At 32.6% G+C, this 21,360-nt stretch overlaps 3 protein-coding genes, 3 non-coding genes and 1 pseudogene across 6 annotated transcripts; 4 read left to right on the top strand and 3 right to left on the bottom strand.

The window, feature by feature from the left end:
* Positions 1–30: 30 nt before the first annotated feature.
* LOC122601807 lies at positions 31–6,124 on the bottom strand (annotated as a pseudogene).
* On the top strand, positions 2,100–2,185 carry LOC122602454. The gene has a single exon (XR_006324272.1). It is a non-coding gene; the product is annotated as a small nucleolar RNA U61 (small nucleolar RNA).
* LOC122602459 lies at positions 2,242–2,330 on the top strand. The gene has a single exon (XR_006324276.1). It is a non-coding gene; the product is annotated as a small nucleolar RNA snoR14 (small nucleolar RNA).
* Positions 2,428–2,527, top strand: LOC122602452. The gene has a single exon (XR_006324270.1). It is a non-coding gene; the product is annotated as a small nucleolar RNA Z101 (small nucleolar RNA).
* Positions 6,125–7,185: 1,061 nt separating the features above from the next.
* On the bottom strand, positions 7,186–8,883 carry LOC122598916 (S-norcoclaurine synthase 1-like). Its single transcript, XM_043771395.1, has 4 exons — positions 8,614–8,883; positions 8,162–8,406; positions 7,711–8,035; positions 7,186–7,425 (listed from the first exon to the last, which is right to left on the bottom strand). The coding sequence occupies exons 1-4, from the start codon at positions 8,881–8,883 to the stop codon at positions 7,186–7,188; spliced, it is 1,080 nt and encodes a 359-aa protein (XP_043627330.1).
* Positions 8,884–9,299: 416 nt separating this feature from the next.
* Positions 9,300–10,955, bottom strand: LOC122601806 (peroxidase 20). Its single transcript, XM_043774541.1, has 4 exons — positions 10,737–10,955; positions 10,367–10,558; positions 10,056–10,221; positions 9,300–9,727 (listed from the first exon to the last, which is right to left on the bottom strand). The coding sequence occupies exons 1-4, from the start codon at positions 10,953–10,955 to the stop codon at positions 9,300–9,302; spliced, it is 1,005 nt and encodes a 334-aa protein (XP_043630476.1).
* A 4,311-nt stretch (positions 10,956–15,266) lies between these two features.
* Positions 15,267–20,795, top strand: LOC122599255 (probable methyltransferase PMT14). The gene is made up of 7 exons (XM_043771735.1): positions 15,267–15,601; positions 16,203–16,864; positions 17,262–17,472; positions 18,157–18,439; positions 19,070–19,456; positions 19,725–19,802; positions 20,135–20,795. The coding sequence occupies exons 2-7, from the start codon at positions 16,226–16,228 to the stop codon at positions 20,367–20,369; spliced, it is 1,833 nt and encodes a 610-aa protein (XP_043627670.1). The 5' UTR covers positions 15,267–15,601; positions 16,203–16,225; the 3' UTR covers positions 20,370–20,795.
* The last annotated feature ends 565 nt before the right edge of the window (positions 20,796–21,360 follow it).

Here is a 21,360-nt window from a genome sequence, read left to right as displayed (position 1 = left end):
ACAACATTCACCCAAGTAGCCCAAAGAGAGTTATCCTTCATCAAAATTTTCCAGACAACTTTTGCTTTCCCCCACAACAGAACCACCAGCATTCCACAAAAAATCTTTAAGAAGCTTCTCAATATTCTTAATGACTGTACCAGGCAACATATACATAGAAGTCCAATACAATTGAATATAGGATAACACAGAAGCCCAATGCAATACGTGTATAGAGTATATACATGTAATTATTAATGTTGAGAAGATAGTATTTGTGAAAACATTTTAAAGTGTTTTAGATGAAAACATTGTATATTTTTCAATATTTTAAAATATAAAGTATTGTTTAAAGGGTTAATCTTTTATAAAATACTATAAAAATATATAGATTAAGTGTCAATTTTGTTTTCGAAAGAACGAACTAGTGCTCACAGTAGTTAAAATAAAGGTCGATGTTGATACCTATTACATTTTATTGTTCTAGTGATTTTAAGGGTTTCGAAAAGAAAATAAGAATGAAAAGTTTGTGTCGAACAAATGTTGTTTATGAACTATGAACCATTGAATCCCATACATTACAAATCGGGGTGTTACTCACAACCACACATTTCACAAAAGTCTAAGTACAAGATAACATGAATGATTATAATATCGTATCAACATAATTTATTATTTCTATTTAGGTAAACCTTGTTGAATATTTTGGTGAATTGTTGATATGACCTATTGGATTCTTAAGACAACTCGTCATAACTGATTGTTCAAGTTAATTGTAGATATTGTAATGCAATTGAGCTTTTCAATACTTTTGGTAGCGTCCGTATTGCTTCTTTCTTTCAAGTCAAATCCAATGACTTTTATTTGTTCGCGTTGAGTTTTTCTTAACAAGACAAGATCATGTCGTTCAGACCAATGAGTTTGTGGTATGAAGAATGTGGGGTGGTAACCAATAACATTATTGTTATGCAATTTGAGTATGCAAAATCGTGAATATAAGCTTTAGGATTGCACTTAACTATCTTTTAAGTTTTAACTGTCATCTAATTATATCTACATTAGTATTATAAGATGTCTAGACTTATAAATCTTACAAATCCAACAACAGTTTTACTATGTCGGTTGTCTGACTTACCATTATTTAACATATTTATTTTATTTAACCATTTACAGCTTAAAATATTTCACGCCAAAAATAGCAAAGAACGATTTATATACAACAGACATTTTAAGCCTTTAAGGTCTAAATCCCGCCCATCATCACCTATTGGCGCAATTAGTAACTGAGATTTACATATGTTATTTTTAATATTCTTACATCATATTTGGTTTTTAAAAAACCATATATCACTCTACATCTTACAAATGTGATTTTAGCTCTATTATAAGCGCATAAATGACTACCTTTGTTTGTTACCAATCTGATTGTGAATTCGGCCCCCTTCATTGCTTAATCGACGAGACAAATACGGTGGGTCCCTTTGTCACATCAATTTGTGCTATTTGTGTGATATTTGTGTTAATTTTTTGTATTTAATTAATCTTAAGTAAAATGATGAGAACGTGGTGAGATTTTTAGAAATTTATCGATCCAAAAATCAGATTATAAATGCTCACATAACATTAATATAACATGCATTGTGACTGATCAAGTCGAACTAATGTTCGGATGATAAACTTTTTACAAACAAATGTGGTATTTAAGGTCGTCCAATAAACAAAAAGAAATAAGAAAGAAAGAAAAACATAAAAATGATTTAAGCTGTAAAAATCGTGTTTGTAAAATATTTGTAATTTAGAATTAATGAAAAAAAAAAGAAAAAGTGAGAGTAGAACCAGGACTACCACGAAGAGGAATTTGACTGGGCCGTGGACTTCATAGGCCCGAATAATATTGTTTGCAAAAATTAACACTCGCAAAGTTTAGGGTTTTTTTAGCGCCGTTACTTATACATAAAGATATACCCTTCTTTCATTCTGCACCTATATATTTATCAACATCTCACAAGCTTTCTCCCATCTCAGTATTTACCATCTTTTCCGATATATTCTTAGCTTATAATAATTCACCATCACTCTTTTCAATCCCTATATGATGTTTTCTTAGATCAAAATCGAGATTGCTATGAGGAACAAATCATTGCTCCAGAAACTAGATCTAATCTTGTTGCTGACGGATGCAATACCTCTAAGAAGTTCTGAGCAATTAGATTTTCTTAATTTTTTTTTCTTTCATGTTTTTATTAATTTTTTTTAAAAAAAGCGAGGTGACGATAAAATTCAATGGTCTGTCAATCCACTGAAATACATTTATTGATGTTAAACATTGAATCCCGACAGGTTCTGATCGCTTTTTTATTTCATCTTTCTATTATTTCTAATCTATATTTTGATAATTTTTAACTCTTTTTTATTACTATTTTGTAAATATATTGAACTTAGTGAATAAATGGGCATATGATGAAGCTTTATTTGACAAATGGGTAATTTGCGTCTGAATGCATATTTTTGCTTGATGCTACAACACCTTGGAGAACTGATGCCTTTATTTATTTATTTATGAAAAATCTAAAATGTTGAACATTATAGTGTATTTCAATAAAAAAATGTTTGTTGCAAATTAATTCAACGGATAAACAAAATTGGTTATGCCTTTTGATGAACATGAGAATGAAACTTCGTTTTGGAAAAAATAATATCTTTTAATCTCATTTTATCGATTTAGATTATTGAAAGGTTTAATTGTTTTATCATTATTTCAATAAACATTGGAACGATATAATGGTAATTGGTAAAATAATTACTGGTCAAAGATATTCATGGGTTGTTGATTGTAATCTATAAATTGGTTATTAAAACTAAATAATCTTTATATACCAATTTGATAGTGTACGACAAAAATATTATCGACTTATACTGGATTTATGAGTATGTTTTTGTTGCTTGAAAACTTACAGATTGAACTATATATACACAACAAATGGGGAAGAGGGTAAGTTGTATTTGATACTGTTACACAGTTGTTTAATGCATCTTACGATTTATTAAAATTCCCCAAATATTATCATTAACAAAAGTATAATGCTTGTATACCTATTTATAAATGGTCTCCAAGTTTCGCTCTTTTGTAACATTTTATTAGAGTTAATTTTATAAATCGTCCTTATGGTTTGTCTAAAAATGCATTTATCATCCTTAAAGTTTTAAAATGACATTGCTTGTCCTTTATTGGATCATAGTGGTCAGGTTGAATCCTTTAAAATAATGACATTAAGTGATCATCGTTAACTTCTTAACATGACTCACACGAGTCACGAGAGGATATTCTTGTTTTTTCAACTCTAAAGTACTACCAATGATAAACAATTTACCTGATGTTTTCTGTCTTATGGTTTTAAATTTTGTTAAAAGTTTTGTTTTAAGAAAATCTATATAATTTATTAATGTATGATTTTTGAAATAAAAGTGGTTGACTATTTTAATTCTATTTATAAAATGATTACATCTTTGATAATTTTAAGTTATAAACATAAGATTTATCTTTAAATTCGAGTTAAAAATATCAAAAATACATATATATCATTTTGTATTGTATATATGATTTTTTGATATTTTTATAATATATAATATGAAATAGTGTCTAATTATAACAATTTCACACAGAGTTCGTATAAAACGAGTCATTTAATAGGTCTCATTTTTGGTGTAAATCGACTTTCACGTGTTGACTCTTGATTCGTAAGAGTTTATCAACTATGGGTATCATGCTTATTCTATGATTTCAGCATTCCCTTCCCATATATTGAATATCATTCACTATGACTTTGAGTTCCCATTCTCATATACTTGTGGTTTGCGGTACTTAAGCCTACGGCTAGCCTGTTGCGGTGGTTATCATTAGTCAATTGCTTTTGTTGGATGTCATGCTACATTGCTACTGATTTGATAATGTGATATTGAGGACTAAGTGCTTTATAGATCTAAATTAAATATTCAATAAATGCTTCTAACTAACAAATGCTTGATATGAATGGATATCCATTTTATTTGAATGTAATGTATTTTTGTCCATGTCTCATTTGCAAAAAGGGTTTAGTGTGTTAGAATACAGGTAACTAATTTTGAAAAGTTATTGTGTGCAAGTACTCTAGGTCGGTTTTATTGTATTCATGAAACTTGTTCAAGAGTCTCATTGTAAACAAAAGTTACCGGGTAAAAACTCAGCAGGTTATCACTTTCACGTTGACCCGTTGATTGACATGCACACAATAACTTTTTGGTATTAGTTTATGCACAAAATAAAAAAATGTTATGAAAATTAACAAGTTTTATGTTAAGTAACTGGTCTCACATCCGTTTTATGTTCATAATTTTAAGTTTTTCGAATACAATAAAGCCGACCTAGGGCTCGTGTACACAATAACTTTTTATGATTAATTAATCTCATTCCGGCGCATTTAGTCCTTGCAAAAATGGTCAAACTTAGTGGTGATTTGATGCCTGTAATATCAACTGAGTGGTAATCTTAGTCTTAATTGACAGTATCTGTTTCTTTTCTACCATTAGAGAGGAGCAATATTGTCTTTACATACAAAATGACCATTCTTTCAATTAGGTTTTTGTGAGTTTTTCTTGTATATGAAATTATATAGATTGGTCATATGTTTGTGTATTTATATACTCGTATAGAGAAAATGGTCAGTTTTAGAAATAAAGTTAAGACGGGTTCATATAATTGGGCTGAGATCGCCATTAAGTCCATATCACAGAGACCAAAAATAAGTTTGGATCATTCTTGCAAGGACCAAAATAAAAATGCATTTCGTTCTTTTCATTTTAAGGATAAGTTTATACATCAACTTCAAACAAAGTTTCTTTCTTATTATAGCTCGCTTCAAGTATTTACATCAGTCCTCATTAGGTCAGGGTTTGATGTTTCAAACATTTTTTTTTTTAAATGTAGAGGGTAACAAAAGAAAATAATCAAGTTGTGACATAGTTCTTATCACAATAACTGATCCAAGAATAGGTTTAAATGGAACCCATTTTGAGTTGTAGCCCTTGAACTTCATTGACTGGAACTAAGAGGGTTAGCCCGGTTGCATCCGAGTGTGGTGCTAACCCTAAAATCTTGTGTGCTTCAGAACATGGGTGATAGTAGTTCATTCGGATGCCTTGCACGCAATTCTCATACATTTTAATCATTTTTTCTGCCTTGATTCCAAGGTTTATAGATATTAGCTTTATGATTTCTATAGTAAGGGCATGTAATTTGCTCGAATACTCGTCCAAGGTTGTCCTAGTCAAAACATAAATGCATACTAAGCCAAAGCGATTTTGGAAACAACAAAAGTACATGAATAGAACATTTGTTTGACGTATACTAAATATGATCATTTTAGAACGGAATAAGTAAAATCTACCTAAATGAATTGGGATTTTGGGGCCAAAATCTCATGTTCCTTTGTGGAACTGGCAAGGGTATGAGCATAAGCATGTCACCCCAATCAAGTTTTTGTTCTTGAGATACAACGAATGCTTGACCGTAACCTTTGACACTACTTGGAATTTGTGCACATTTCATCTTTTCCTCTAATGGTAGCTTGAAAAACTCTTTTGTAACCTTCTTCATTGCATCAATAGTTTCTGATATCCCATGATTTATCAACTGTTTTAAGCTTCTCAAATCATAAAAGAAAAAACTTGCTATGCATATAAATAATGAGATATAGGCCTAAAATATATACATGCACGAGCTTGGGGCATAATCAAACCATAATCAGTGAGTATGTTGCTTTTTTATTGTCAAGAGCTCATGATTAAATTCATAATACAAATAAACAATGTATATAAGATGTCATATGTATTTGGTTACCTGGAAGAAACCCCAATCTTTACAAGCAACATGAAGTTTTGCCAGTTCATCATAATAGCCAGGTTGTCCTACAACGGTAAATTTGCTAATGTCGATCACTGGAATCTGCAGTGACTCATCGGTTAATACCTCTTCAGACTCAATCTCTGGTCGAATGTAACGAATGGGAATGTCTTTCAAGTCTTTAGATGCAAGAGCTTGTACATTATCAACAGGAATTGAACCACCATAGTTTGATCTATATATTATCTCATCCGTACTCTCTTCCATCACTTATGATACCTGCTCGCTTTCTTTGATTTGAGAATCTATATATACCCGTCGAATCTATCATGCCTTCTTGTCATATTTTGTATCTATATGTGATGCTAGTTTGGAATCATTGAAAAACCGATGCTTTATGGTAGTCGACCAATTCATGGCTGGTGGTTGTCTATGATCTATCAACATAAAAAAAAAACAACTACTCAACCGTCTATATATATAAACTTATAAAATATTAGCTTATATAAGAGGTATTTGTAGACGATGTCAGGATGATCATCAAAGTTCTTGAACAGTGGTTACAATGTAGTAATCTTTTTTCAGTGACAACTGACAAGATTAATTGATTTGTTTATAGCCCTTAAATACCATAAATTAAATAGCATAAATATATGCTTCATTAACAAATAACCAAATGCATAAAATACAACAAATTAGTTATAGTATTAAGTTAGGTGTTGACAAACCTAATATCTTATTGATTTCCCTAAGTACATCTACGTTTTTGTTCAAACTTAACCCTTTTGCATAAAAAGTTAAAAGTAGAAAAGGTGGGGATGTAAGTTTTCAAGGAGTTCCATAACGAGTATACTGTTATATTAAAACACATTGGAAGTTTTATTCATTTTAAAAACTTTCCATCAAACATTGTTTTTTCATCTATGGATAGTCCATCTTAAGCTCACAAGAGTTTATTGATCATTTAAAATTTTTTTGGCATACCCTTATTATATATTTTATTATTTTTGGTTTTATTATACTTGAAATATCTTGAAAAATCAACAAAAGATATATTACCAATGTGTTTGTGTGAAAATATGCATGATTCGACCATCAAATTGGTTAGAAGGGAGTGTTCTTGTGAGAGTTTTCGTGTATTCTTGTTTCAAGATTATCCGTACAACATTTTTGTATTCTATCTCATCAATCCCCTTTTGGTCATGACTGATGTTTGAAACAATTTTTTACAATATAGAAGGTAACAAAAGAAAGTAACCAAGGTGAGACACACTTCTAATCATCCTTGATGCAATTTAATTAAGTTATAGAGCAAGAGTTAATTTCTATTAAATCTTCATGTGATCAATGAGACATTTTCCATCAAGTTTGCTGGTAATGATCAACCTCAGGTAATCCTTTACATCGATCGTCTTATATTTTGGTGTCTTCTCCTTACATAGCTCCATTAAAGGTCCGATCACGGCTTCAATACCAGGACTATGGAATGCTGCTATTGAAAGGCGTTCATTTTCAAAGTCAACTACAGCCCTGTGTTCAATACTACTATATTCTCCATTGCTCATTATCTGTTTCAGTTCAGACACAACTCGATTAGTAGCCAAAAAAGGTTTATATAAACAGACTTCTAAATGCCGCAATTTCAACTCTATCTACTTATAAGTGGGTAAATTTAAGTGACTAAAATAAAAAATGATTAGCTTAAATATATATGGGTTGATCAGGTCAATAGTTCCTTAACATGTAATATTTTAGCACACTCATTTGCCACCTCTAGTTAGTTTAGTTTGTTTAAACCAAGTTATTTATATGGTTAAAGCCTTAAAGGCTACTTTTATAAGCTGGTAAATTACCTCCATGACGTCGCCTATGTTGACGATAATTGATCCAAGAATAGGTTTGATAGGAACCCATTTGGAGTTCTTTTTAATTTGCAACCCTTGAACTTCATTGACTTGAACCAAGAGGGTTAGCCCAGTTGCATCCGAGTGTGGTGCTAACCCTACAACCTTGTGTGCTTCAGGACATGGGGGGTAGTAGTTCATTCGGATGCCTTGTGTGCATTTCTCATACACTTTGATAATTTCTTCGGCTTTAATTCCAAGGTTTATAGATATTAGCTCAAATAGTTTTATCGAAAGGCCATATAATTTGCTGGAGTACTCATCCAAGGTTGTCCTAATCAACACATAAATGCAAATGAAGCCAAAGCAATTTGAGAAATTGCAGAAGTACATGAATAGATCATCTGTTTGACTTATCCTAAATTTGATCATTTTAGAACGAAAAAAAAGTAAAATTTACCTAAATGAATTGGGATTTTGGGGCCAAAATCTCATGTTCCTTTGAGGAACTGGCAAGGGTAAGAGGAAGAGCATGTCACCCCAATCAAGTTTTTGTTCTTGAGATACAACAAATGCTTGACCGTAACCTTCGATACTACTTGAAATTTGTGCATATTTTATCTTTTCCTCTAATGGCAGCTTGAAAAACTCTTTTGTAACCTCCTTCATTGCATCAATAGTTTCTGATATCCCATGATTTATCAACTGTTTACAATTTTATGAACTTCTCAACTAAGTAACTAACTTTGTAAATCATAACTTGCTATGCATATCAGTAATGATCAATGAAATGTAGGCCTAAAATACCAGCACGAGGCATTATCAAGTATACATAGTTATATGCAAAAAAATAATGTATATAAGATTTTCTAAAATGTTTCCATTATTCATATATTAATATGTATGGATTACCTGGAAAAATCCCCAATCTTTACAAGCAACATGAAGTTTTGCCAGTTCATCATCATAGCCAGGTTGTCCTGCAACAATAAGTTTGCTAATGTCAATCACTGGAATCTGCAGTGACTCATCGGTTAATACCTCTTCAGACTCAATCTCTGGTCGAATGTAACGAATGGGAATATCTTTCAAGTCTTTAGATGCAAGAGCTTGTACATTATCAACAGGAATTGAACCACCATATTCTGATCTGTGAATTATCTCATCCGTATTTTCTTCCATCGCCTTTGCTACTTGCTATCTTTCTTTGATTTGAGAATTATATATATACCCGTCGAATCTATTATTTTATGCCTCCTTGTCATATTTTGTATCTATATTTCTATTTATGTGATATTGGTTTGGAAACATTCAAAAAATAGATTCTTTATCGCCGGCCAGCCAGCCGAACTGACTATTCATGGCTGGTGTCTGGTTATTATCTATCAACATAGAAAACAATTACTCAACAATCAATATATAAAATATTGGTTAATAAAAAGGGTACTTGTAGAGGATGATCAAATTAAGTTCATACAAAACATAAATTGATTTTTAATGTAGCCCTTAAGTGCCATGAAACAGCATAAATAGATGCTTCATTAACAAACAACCAAATGGATAAAATACAACAGATCAATAGTAATTATAATATATATTTAGGTGTTGACAAACCTACAATTCTTTCTAATTTCACCATGATACCCTGTGAGTACATCTATGTTTCCCATTTTAATCATTGAATATGCAAACGACTCAAAGAACTTTTCTTCGTCTGAAGCAAACTCCCACACGATGTCTCGAATTTCCCCTTCAACATCTTCAGAAAGCAACACGTTGTCAGAAATAAGAAGTCCTTGTCCCCTTTTTATGTTGTGAAAATAGTGATTATCAAATCTAGTTGGAGTCATTAAATCTAATGGTGCCAAAGAGTCATCTCTTCCAGATTTTGGGCATATTGATTCCAACACTCTTAAGAATTCATTGTCATTGTGGTGATTATTATACGAGGTTTCTTCTGAGTCATTGTAGTCATAGATTCTTTGCCTAAAGCTCCTGCATTTTGCCTTTCCGATTGTGTGGCTACCTGTTTAACGGAAATGGAAACAGGTAGACCAACAAAATACGAGTATATTACTATGGAGACTACTTTTAAGTTCTAACAGTCGAATAGTCCACCATGGATTTCAGTAGCTACAATCTTCTAAATTGTTTTAATCAAAAGTACCGGATTAATAACATAATACGAGATTTTGTTAAATACACTGGTTATTTTGTTAATGTACTAAAGCATTGCTTGTTATGTCGTCGCCAAATGAATTAAAAACGTCTTATTATAAAATGAATGAATTAAAAAGGATAAAACAGAACAAATAATATCAGGTGGTTGTAAGTATATGTTATATGTGATGTACCTGAAAGAGCAACCAAATCTTGAATATTAAGACCCTGAGCTTGGAAGTTGGCAATGAGGGTTTCCAAAGAAGAATTTGGAGCAGGAATGAACTTGTTTGCGCCTTTCAAGCTTGCTTTCGTGGAGTCTCTCCTTCCTAAATACACATTCCATTTAGGCCCGCCGCTCTTTTTGACATAACAAAAGATAGTGTTTAAGTTATTTCAAGCACCAATAAACTAGTAAAGGTAGTTCAGAATTCAGTAGTCACATTTGGTAAATATATGTAATAAAAGGCGGTATAAACATTTTAAAAAAGAGAAGAAAATGAACCATAGTGACGGCATCCCTAGCAACAATGGCTAGAAGGTCTGCACATGAAACGGTACAAGGACATGCATCTTCAACAAGGTACTTTATCTCATCAATGACTTCAAATCCTCTTAACGAGTTCACGTTAGGTCCTGCATTCTTTTCACTTGGCACACCCTCAAAATCATCTAGTAGAACCGAAGCATCGCACCCCTGCACCAGTATCATCAGTTAAATGTCATTACGCTCCGTGGCTCCCATTTACATGCTTATCCGGGCCCACATATTATGCAAATGAGTAGCACAAAAGTATGCAACTCTAAGTCAACATATGGGTTTAAGATATTATGGAAATGACAATGACAAACATATATGTAAATGTAAATGATACCAAGACAAAACAGTCATGGAAATGCAAGCGAAGAAGTGAAGCAGCCATTCGAGGCTCTTTCAGAACCGCAATTTTTACTTGACGATTAACGATTTCTTCCAACATGGGACATGTTTCTTCATAGTAACTTAGAACAAGAGGCTGGTTACTACAAAAACTTTGTTTGATTTGTAATAATGCAATGAGTGCTACCAACAATAATGTCACAATATTATTCATTGTCAAAGGATTTAGAATTACGAAAATGAAACAAGAATGTATGAGAACTGTTCTATTAGGTGTTAATCTTTTCACCTATATAAGTAACTTTCTGATGTAAAATTTTAAGAGATAAAGCTTTTCAAAAAGTAAATGGTTTTGACTCTTGCAACTGTTTTAACATGTCTTTTTCTTAACAACTATTTACCCTTTACAACCATTCTCTGTTTGATCATAATAGAGTCAGAGCAGATACACCTAAATCAAATGCACTTGTTACCTTTATGTAGCTACAATTTTGTTCTTATATAGACATTAAAGGATTAACCCTGCAAGCATGTTATTCCACAAAATAGTAGTCCAGTACAAATAGAAATAATATTAGTATATGATTAGTGCCATTTTAGTTCATAATATATATGACAAACAATAGCCATCTACAACAAATGTACATGTTTTACAGCACAGTGTACAAGTGTATAAAGCAAACATTGCTGTAGATGGCTAAAACTTGTTGTAGCTTTATCACTTCTCATAGGTAAATATCGCAAGAAAGAATAAATACGGGTTCTATATCTACAGGCCCAGAACCCTTTTATCAACACGCATGTTATATTGAGTAAATCAGATCGACGTGAAAGTTTAATTACTTTGTAGTAACTCCTTTTTTGTTTGGTAAAAGATTTAAAAAACAAACTCGATCACCTGCTATATTACTTGGGTCTGGAAAGCAACAAGGTTACATACAAAAGAAAGACCAACCGGGTCTACGAAATACTCTTCTAGCAGTGCGTCTTGTTTAGCTGGCTAGGTGATCATAAACAAAGACATTACGCTCTATGTTTGTTATTAGTTACATACAGAATCTTAATTAATCAAACATAGTTGTTAAATATAGTTAGGTCTCATGTACCATGGACTTAATTGGATTCTATACAGCCCAGACCCTGATTGAATAAAATGCATAATTAACAAACCGACACAAAAATCAGAGGCGGTATTAGGAAAAAATTTTCGAGGACAAAATTAAAAAGTTAATGGAAAAAAAAATCTAAAAAGGGGCCAAAGGTTAAAAACCTATAAAAAAATTTTAAAAATCGATGAAAAATTTAAAAATACATAGAGAAAATCTAAATTTTGAAGGGGCATAATAAAACCTAAATTAAGTGGTTGGGTATATCAATATGAACGGCTTAATCTACGACTTTAACTAGAGAAAGACTTTCAATTTTTAATGCGAATTTGACAATACATTAACTAGGGTGGTTGTTTATAGCTTAATCACGAATGTGCGGAGAATCTTAATTAATCAAACACGCTTAATTGTTATATAATACGGTAGCTCACATGTCCCATTGACTTAAATGAATAGTTGAATAGATTCTATACAGTACAGTGTACACGTACGAGGAGTGAAAAGTTCAGAAATCAATTAAATCAACTCTACAACTCAATTTGCGTATGTAAAATAAATAGTTAAAAGGACATAAAAATCGAAAGGCATTATATATGTTGCATTTCTACAATATTTATTGCACAAATGGAATTGGATATCGATATATGTTCACAAAGCTTATTTTTTTGATAAAGGATTCACCCTGGTTAGCTTAATTAAAGTATGCATTGACTCACAAATATTTATAAGCTACCAAACTTGCACTAGAAGCGCGCAATTAAGCGTGGATCAAGCAAGTAAAAAATGATGTGATCTTGCTAATTACAAAGTATATTCCGTGCATTGAAAGTTCCATTTGAAAGTTCCATATGATCCTCTGTATATAAATTTCTAATTCTACAATTATATTTTAATTACAGGATTAATAACGGATTCTTAACATATTCATGTTTTTTTTTATTGTTTGAAAAATAGTCAAACAATATCTAATCAATGATGAGTTGGTGTAGTGGTTTGGAGTTCCCCCGATGACCTATAGGTCTCAGGTTCGAATCCCCATTCCGTCAACTTTGAGATATAGGTAGCCCTTCTATGAAGACTTGGCTTGGGTACATCCAGGTTCAAGTCTGAGGGGGCAGAGTTTTACCCCTATTAATCGTCGTGCCTTCGGGCAGATTAGTAGGTGGTTTTTTCCCCATTGGGTATTTGAAATAGACATTTCTACTTCGAATGAGCTCTCTAGCGCGGACCCGGTTAACACAACGTATGCTAGACCTTTTACTGTCGAATCGCGACACGAAATTTCAAGCAAAATTCACCAATTAAAAAAAGAAGGTAAACAATATCCTGTGAGCCCACTTTCAAAATTTACATTTTTAACTTTCATCTTTTAATAATTTATATTTTCAGCTTAAATTTACATCAAGCTTTATATTTTAACCTTTATCTTGAATAGTCTATTCTGTTTTACAAATAAACAAATGGTATATGGAGTTTTAAAATTAAAAGAATTGGAAGGATGATGTATGTAGTTAATGAGTGTGGGAGAGATGATGGTTTTATGTCAAAATGGTGGGGATCTCTAATAAATTCCATTTTTGGGATCCATTTTCATACGTCCCACACCTCATCATGTCGGCAACGAAAAACATGGCCATCTTTAACTTTATTAATTATCAAGACGGATGCTATAATAGTACGAAGTTTATTAACCAATGACTATAATAATAATAATAACAAAAGCAATAATGATATTGGACCTTCTTTTTCGTATATAAACTTATATTTACACATGTTCTTTCAACTAATTGTGATAATCTATTGCTGAAAGATACTCGTACTTTATTGAATAATAAAACCATTCGTTAATAAGATTTGATTGGATTAGAGTGAACCTACCCTTATCATAGTTACTTGGTATAATGACTTAAAAGAGAGCTATATTTATATTGTTAAGTTGAACAATCGACTCGAAACAAGTACATATAAAATTGATAATCAAATAAATGATCAATTATTATAGAGTGTGATATGAAGCAGGTACATATAAAACTTATAATGATAAATGATCAGTTAATGTAAATTGTGATGGACATTATTTTCAGGGGAAAAAGGCGTAATATATCGGTTAATTAAAATAAAAGAGTTTAATTTTCCAATTTTTAATTTTTTAAATTTGGATAAGATTCGAATAAGGGACGGATTCATAAGAAAAATACCTAATAACAAAAATAACTAAACACCAAATTACATAAAATTTAACCATTGAAATATATTGACTCGAACGTAAATTGTAGACTTACAACAACGTGAGTGATGACCAAGTAGAATAAGTTTGTTCTTAAATCTATACTTCATTAATAAGCAAACTACCTCACCCCATTTTAACACTTCTACCTTTAAAATGTCTTTTATGCCCTCCTAATTTACACTACCCTATTTTTTCTCCATCACGCTCATTACACACACATACGCTCATCCGATTTCTGATTTTCTCTCTTTCTCCCCTTCTCTGATTTTCTCCCCCCATAAACACCATCCACCACCGCCCCAAATACCACCATCCACCGCCGCAATCCACCTTCTATGTACGCTATCCTCCATAGACACCATCCACCACCGCCCCAAAAACCACCATCAAACCACCATCCACTGCCGCCGGCTTATTTTTTTTTCTTTTTCATTGCCGCCGCCCCACAAACTACCATCAAACCACCGGTGTTTTTTTCTTATTCCCCGCTGCATCGCGCGGGTACAACGCTAGTATGAAAATATCCAGGAATTATAAGCTCAAATATTATAGGAAACAAAAAACTTTAACCGAGTAATTCACTATTTATGAATTTGGGCTATCTAAAATCCGGTGATGTATTTTAGAGGTGGCTCAACAGTATTATGGGTCTAGGTGATCGTTTTAGGCTTCCAAAAATTTATATTTTGTATTCGAGACTTAAATGTTTGAATTTTGGACTAAATCCAAATATAATTTGCATTACAATAACACCTTGTATTAGTTTTACATCAATATCTGTATCTTTTAATTACTAGTAGTTCAATAGCATAAGTCGAGTTAGTTTTTTTTGTTTAGTTTAATTTTTATGTTAATGAGCTAGGCCTCCAAAGGCCAAAAGTGATATCACTTTAAGTTTCTAAAAACCTTAAGCTGGTACTGTGTACCTAAAGTTGGATAATTAGATTAACCAAATATCAGAAATATATATAAATCAAGAAAAAAAAAAAGTCAACATAATTAGGCTCTAATACATAATATAAGTCCTATGCACATTAATCCAGAAAATCAAAAGAATTAGGCTCTAACATAGTGTTATGTTAGTCATATACTCATACAGTATATGCAAATATCACCATTTGATTTGACTTGATAAAGATACCGAACGTAAAAAATGTTGGTTATAACGGCAGCGATAAAAACGTCGTGAAAAATCACTCAAGTCCAACTACAAATAAACAAATACTATCAAACAGATCTCTCCCCACACCGTCACCGACCGCCGTCGTCGGATCCGTCAACTCCGTCACATTTTTCTTCCTCCTCATTATTAGTATCATTATTTTATTAGTATAATACACACACATATACATATACATATATCTATATATAATAATAAAACCTCATCAAATCTTTCACACACTCTTTCTCCTACTTAAAAAAAAAAAGCTACTTCCTACTATTAATGATATCTTTTTAATGTGTATGCCTGCCAAAATTGAGTGGAGAGAAAGCACTTAAATCTGCATTTCATTCATTCAGGTACTTTCTCATTTATTCTTATTATTATTATGTTCATTAACTATATGTGTGTATATATCTATGCTTAGTTTGATCTGAATTGATTAGCTGTTTTGGATCAAACATTTCAAGTTTATATGTATATCTTGATCTGGTAAACTGAAAACTTTTTTGTTCTTATTATCTGAATCGATCTTATATTTTTCAAAAATTTTATTCCCAAAATAATTAGATGTGTGCGCTTTCAAATATTGTTATTGTATGTATCCGGTAGTACTTTTGCCGACATGACAACTTATATAGATGACACATAAGCACAAATAAAATCGAATCGTTACAATTACGATGCTTGAAAGTAAGCTGGATTGGATGCAATTTCATTTACTTAACCCTCATGCCGCATCTTCAATGATTTTTGAAACCATTTGCACTATTGTACATTACTATATATAGAAAGTTAGTGTCATGCTTTTGTTGTTAGGGACCTAACTCGAATCATACGAGTCTCATTATCTCGTGTTTCCGTTTATGTTGAATTTTTGATTTAAATTCGTAAATTTTATTACTTAAAGTGGCTAAGTATGTATTGTTACATTTTACTAACTGATGCGATGAATTATAGGAACAGGGTTTTTGTAGTACAAGATGGGGTCTAAGAATAATCCGGCAAATAGACGAAGAAGTCCGTTGTCTATAATCGTTGTGTTCGGGCTTTGCTGTTTCTTTTACTTACTAGGAACGTGGCAGAAAAGTGGTTTTGGAAAGGGAGATAGCATAGCGATGGACATAACCAAGAAAACCGAATGTGAGGATGACTTTGCTAGTCTTGATTTTGACTCTCATCATAGTATTCCTATTCCCGATTCTTCCAAACCAAAAGCTAAATTGATCAAGCCATGTGATGTCAAATACACCGACTACACACCCTGTCATGAACAGGACCGAGCCATGAAGTTTCCAAGAGAGGATATGGTTTATAGAGAAAGACATTGCCCTCCTCAAGAGGAAAAGTTAAAATGTCTTATTCCAGCTCCAAAAGGGTATTCAACTCCGTTTCCATGGCCTAAAGGGCGTGACTATGTTCACTATGCTAATGTGCCTTATAAACATTTAACCGTTGAGAAGGCCAATCAACATTGGGTGGAGTTTCAGGGTAATGTCTTTAAGTTTCCAGGCGGTGGAACGATGTTCCCACAAGGAGCAGATGCATATATTGACGAACTTGCATCTGTAATTCCAATTGCCGATGGATCTATCAGAACAGCTCTGGATACTGGTTGTGGGGTATGTTTAGTTATGTTCAATTTGTTTGCTATTCTTTCCTACATGATATCTATTAATAAGGTTACTAGAACATAATGAATGGCGACACCGGTCATATTGATTTAGCAAACTCGGTACACACACTGAAGGCACAAGCTTATTAAATAATGCACTAAATATGACACAAAAACTATATAATTTAGTAAACAATGTAACCTTTTAAGCGATTTAGCAGGTTATTATTGATTTAAATACACTTTGGATGACTTTCAACCCTTTTGAACCATTTCCTTATCGATACGTTATTCACCTTAATTCATTAACCCATTAAAAGAAATAAAACGTAACTCAACTGACCCATTATGGGCGAGAGTGCTACATCTAATCTCTCAGGACTGTTTTCACAATATTGACATAGGTTGCAAGCTGGGGTGCTTTCTTGATGAAGAGAAATGTGTTGGCTTTCTCATTTGCGCCACGGGACAATCATGAAGCACAAGTGCAATTTGCTTTGGAGCGTGGTGTGCCTGCCATTATCGGTGTTCTTGGATCAATTAGTCTTCCTTTTCCATCAAGAGCATTTGATATGGCCCAGTGTTCACGATGCCTGATACCATGGGGGGAAAACGGTGAGTAATGTAAATAATATTGATTTAATATCTTATATATCATGTGAAACTGTTGAAATTCTGTAAATTTCCAGAAAGTCTAAAACTCTCTCTACTAATCACAATAGATGTGGAAAAATGGGTGGCTTGGGTAAGAGAACAGGCAGGTCTTTGGTATGGGGGCCGAATTGGGCCAGGTTGGGTTTTTGGTCCACTCAATAGGCTTTTTCTCCAAAACCTTTTATAGTGATTAAAGTATCAAATATGGTTACAAAACTTCTATTATTTAAATGCATTCTGAATTAAATAATTTAGTGGGGTTCATGTGTTAGTAGTATACGTTGGGAGACTTTCGACTGGTTTTGCTTTCATCCATATGTTTTTATTACCTTCAATGCACTCTAAATTAAATAATTTATCAGGGTTTTTGTGTTAGAAGCATATTTTGAGAGTCTTTCAACCGATTTTGCTTTCATCCAATTCTTTTTGTTACTTCTTAACCCGTTAAAATTGTCACTTTTAAATTACAAGTATATTCTTAGGTTTTTGAAGTGTTCTATTCTAGCATGGAGTGAAAACTTAGACAAACATGTTTCAAGTTTTCCCTTAATTGAACATGCTTACATGCAAGCAACTTATAACTGATATTTCTAAATTTCTTGATGCATAAAAATTGTAATATGAAGTATTCGAAATTGTGGGCAGATGGGAAGTACTTGATGGAAGTTGATCGAGTACTTAGGCCTGGAGGATTCTGGATCTTATCTGGTCCTCCAATCAATTGGAAGACATACTATCAGACATGGAAAAGGTCAAAAGAGGATCTGAAGGCAGAGCAAAGAAAGATTGAAAAGCTTGCTGAATCTCTTTGCTGGGAGAAGAAATATGAGAAGGGAGATATTGCTATATGGAGGAAAAAAGTAAACACCGAATCCTGCCAAATGGATTCTGTGAATTTCTGCAAATCCAGTGATGCTGATGATGTATGGTGAGTTGCTATGCTCCTCAAGTTTTTTTGTGTTTTGCATTGAATAAAAATAACTATTTAAGGAATATCATGAAAATTGATTATGAAGATTAACTTCCCAACTTTTCATGTTTAACTCTATTTAGCATGGTTAGTTTTTTTTTCAATAGATGATGTTTACACATAATCAACTCTAGGCTCTTTACCATGTTTTGTGTCGAGCTTTATTTGTGTTTTTTGAGTCAGCCTGAAAATTAAGAATAGAAGCTGAATGCTATTTGTTTCAACAATTGATATAATGGTTGATGGATTTTTAAATTGGTATTTGTTCATTTTTAGCCTTCTTAAAGAGTAATATGAATCAGTACATTGTAATTTTGTGACAAACTCATTTAAAAGGGACCCCATTTAGATTTTTCTGGTTTGAATCAGAGCATTTAGGTCCATTGAAATCTTGATTGAAAAACCAGAATGCAATTAATTTCAGTGTGTGTGACTGAACCAGACATATAGGCCATGCTCATTGATGTCAAAGTGAAATTGATTTTGACTTGTGAGAGAAAATTTTATATTACTATTTTAATACTGGAAATGCAAGTGGGTTTGGAGTCCTAGTTATCTAATCAATTATTACCTCGTAATTATAATTAGGTACAAGAAAATGGAAACATGTGTAACTCCCTACCCTAAAGTTAAGAGTGCAAATGAAGTAGCAGGAGGGGAGTTGAAAAAGTTCCCAGCAAGGCTACAGGCAGTGCCTCCTCGTGTATCCAAGGGACTAATTCCAGATGTTTCTGTTGAATCTTATCAAGAAGATAGTAAACTTTGGAAGATGTATGTTGGTACTTACAAAAGATCCAATCGGTTAATTGGCACCTCAAGATACAGAAACATTATGGATATGAATGCTGGTCTTGGAGGTTTTGCTGCAGCTCTTGACTCAAATAAATTATGGGTGATGAATGTTGTGCCGACTATTGCTCCAAACACATTGGGTGTTGTCTATGAGCGTGGTCTTATCGGTATATATCATGACTGGTGAGTTCTGTAAATCTTTATCATTTGAACTTTGGTGATGTAGTGGATCAAATAGGAAACAGTATAAACTTGTCTCATCTGACTTGTTAATGATAAAATGTGACCCAAGTTGATGCAATTTAAAGTGAATGTGTATATGACCACCTTTTCACAATGATACTTTTTGCTTAAGTTTGTAAATTACTTGACATGTTGACAAAAGTTAACATTAAATCTGATATCCAATATTATTATCTAATAGATTACTCAATTGTTGTCTGTCTTTCAGGTGTGAAGGCTTCTCAACTTACCCAAGGACATATGACCTTATTCATGGCAATGGTCTATTCAGCTTGTACGAGAACAAGTAAGTACTTCAATCTGTACCTAGAAATATCAATTAATACACTATGTACATATGGGTAAATGAATAATCTGAATCCCTAAACCCTGTACTTTTCTGCCTAAAATAAGTGTCTTCTATCTGTAATAGAGCAGAATTTGTCGTGTTATCTTTATTGATTTTCCCCTTAACGTTCGTACTAAATAATTAGTATCTCCATTATATTACTAGTATATAAAGCATGTAGAATGCGACCCAAAAGATTAACTTCCTTCACTACTCCTTGCAATACGTGTTTAACTAATTTGAACCCTGGAGTTGATCATCTTGATTGACAAATCGGTATTGATAAACAGATGTGATTTGGAAGACATCCTACTAGAGATGGACCGAATTTTGAGGCCTGAAGGTTCAGTCATCCTCCGAGATGAAGTAGATGTATTGACCAAGGTAATGAAAATCACAGCTGGCATGAGATGGGATGTTAAATTGTTGGATCATGAAGATGGACCCTTTGTCCCTAAGAAAATTTTTGTCGCCTCTAAACAATACTGGGTTGGCAGCTCAAGCAACAACACATCGAGTGAATGATCAGTTAATTGGCCATCATTATTTTAGACAACAAGTTAATCTTTTGTATTATGCCACGACTAGATTTCCAAAAATAGGAAATTCAAGATTTGCATTCGTTGATAGGTTCAAATCGGAACTTAAAGTGCATATCTCTGTGGGTAAATTGTGTTTAGAGTTCGTAAAATGTTTAGGTTATTTATCATCAAAAAGGGGTTGTAAGATTCATGGAAGATAACAGGGTGCTCAATAAACCACTTTTTAGACTTGCAAATCCTAAATTGAATACATGTAAGTCAACATAGTAATGGATTATAGCATCACTTATGAGTTGGGTACGGACTTGTGAGTTTTGTAATCGTGTTTCTGCTTTGTTTATGTTTATAATGACAATGGATTGTTATAATTTTCGAGGATCAGAATAAAATAGTTACTGTATTTGATTCATCATACGAGTATATAAACTTATATACGCATAATTCCCTTCATCAAAGTTTATATCAAATCTTAAATCTTGTGTTTTGTTGGATTTGGATTATGCATCTGTAAGGAAAAGGCAAAAAGCATTGTTGGTGAAAAGTTTATGTTGGTGTATTTAAATAGAACTTAAAACTTGTAAACATTATAACTCTTTAAGCTGACTCTTTCTATTTTTTGCTTTTATCTTTTCAACCTCTCATTTCCTTGTCTAAAAGTGACTGAAAATAAAGTGCAAAACAGTTTCATCATTCGTTATTGGCATTCACAAACCATTTTACTTGCACAACTTTTAAAAGAACATTATTATTATTCTTCTTAAAACAATTGAATTATTCGTTATTAGCATTATTAGTAGTAGTATTATTACACATATTAATTATACATTTTGTTTTAGGGAGACACTAATAACGATGATAACTTGTATATATATGCGCTGGTAATTTGATGAATTTTGCTGAGGTGGTTGTTGTCTGGCTTGGGAAACCCTTTTGTGCCCATAACGAACTGCATGCATTCCTCGTATTGAGTTTTT

This window comes from Erigeron canadensis, chromosome 5 (assembly GCF_010389155.1).
Source record: "Erigeron canadensis isolate Cc75 chromosome 5, C_canadensis_v1, whole genome shotgun sequence".
Classification (NCBI taxonomy): Eukaryota; Viridiplantae; Streptophyta; class Magnoliopsida; order Asterales; family Asteraceae; genus Erigeron; species Erigeron canadensis.
This window is presented reverse-complemented; position numbering and strand designations above follow the sequence as displayed.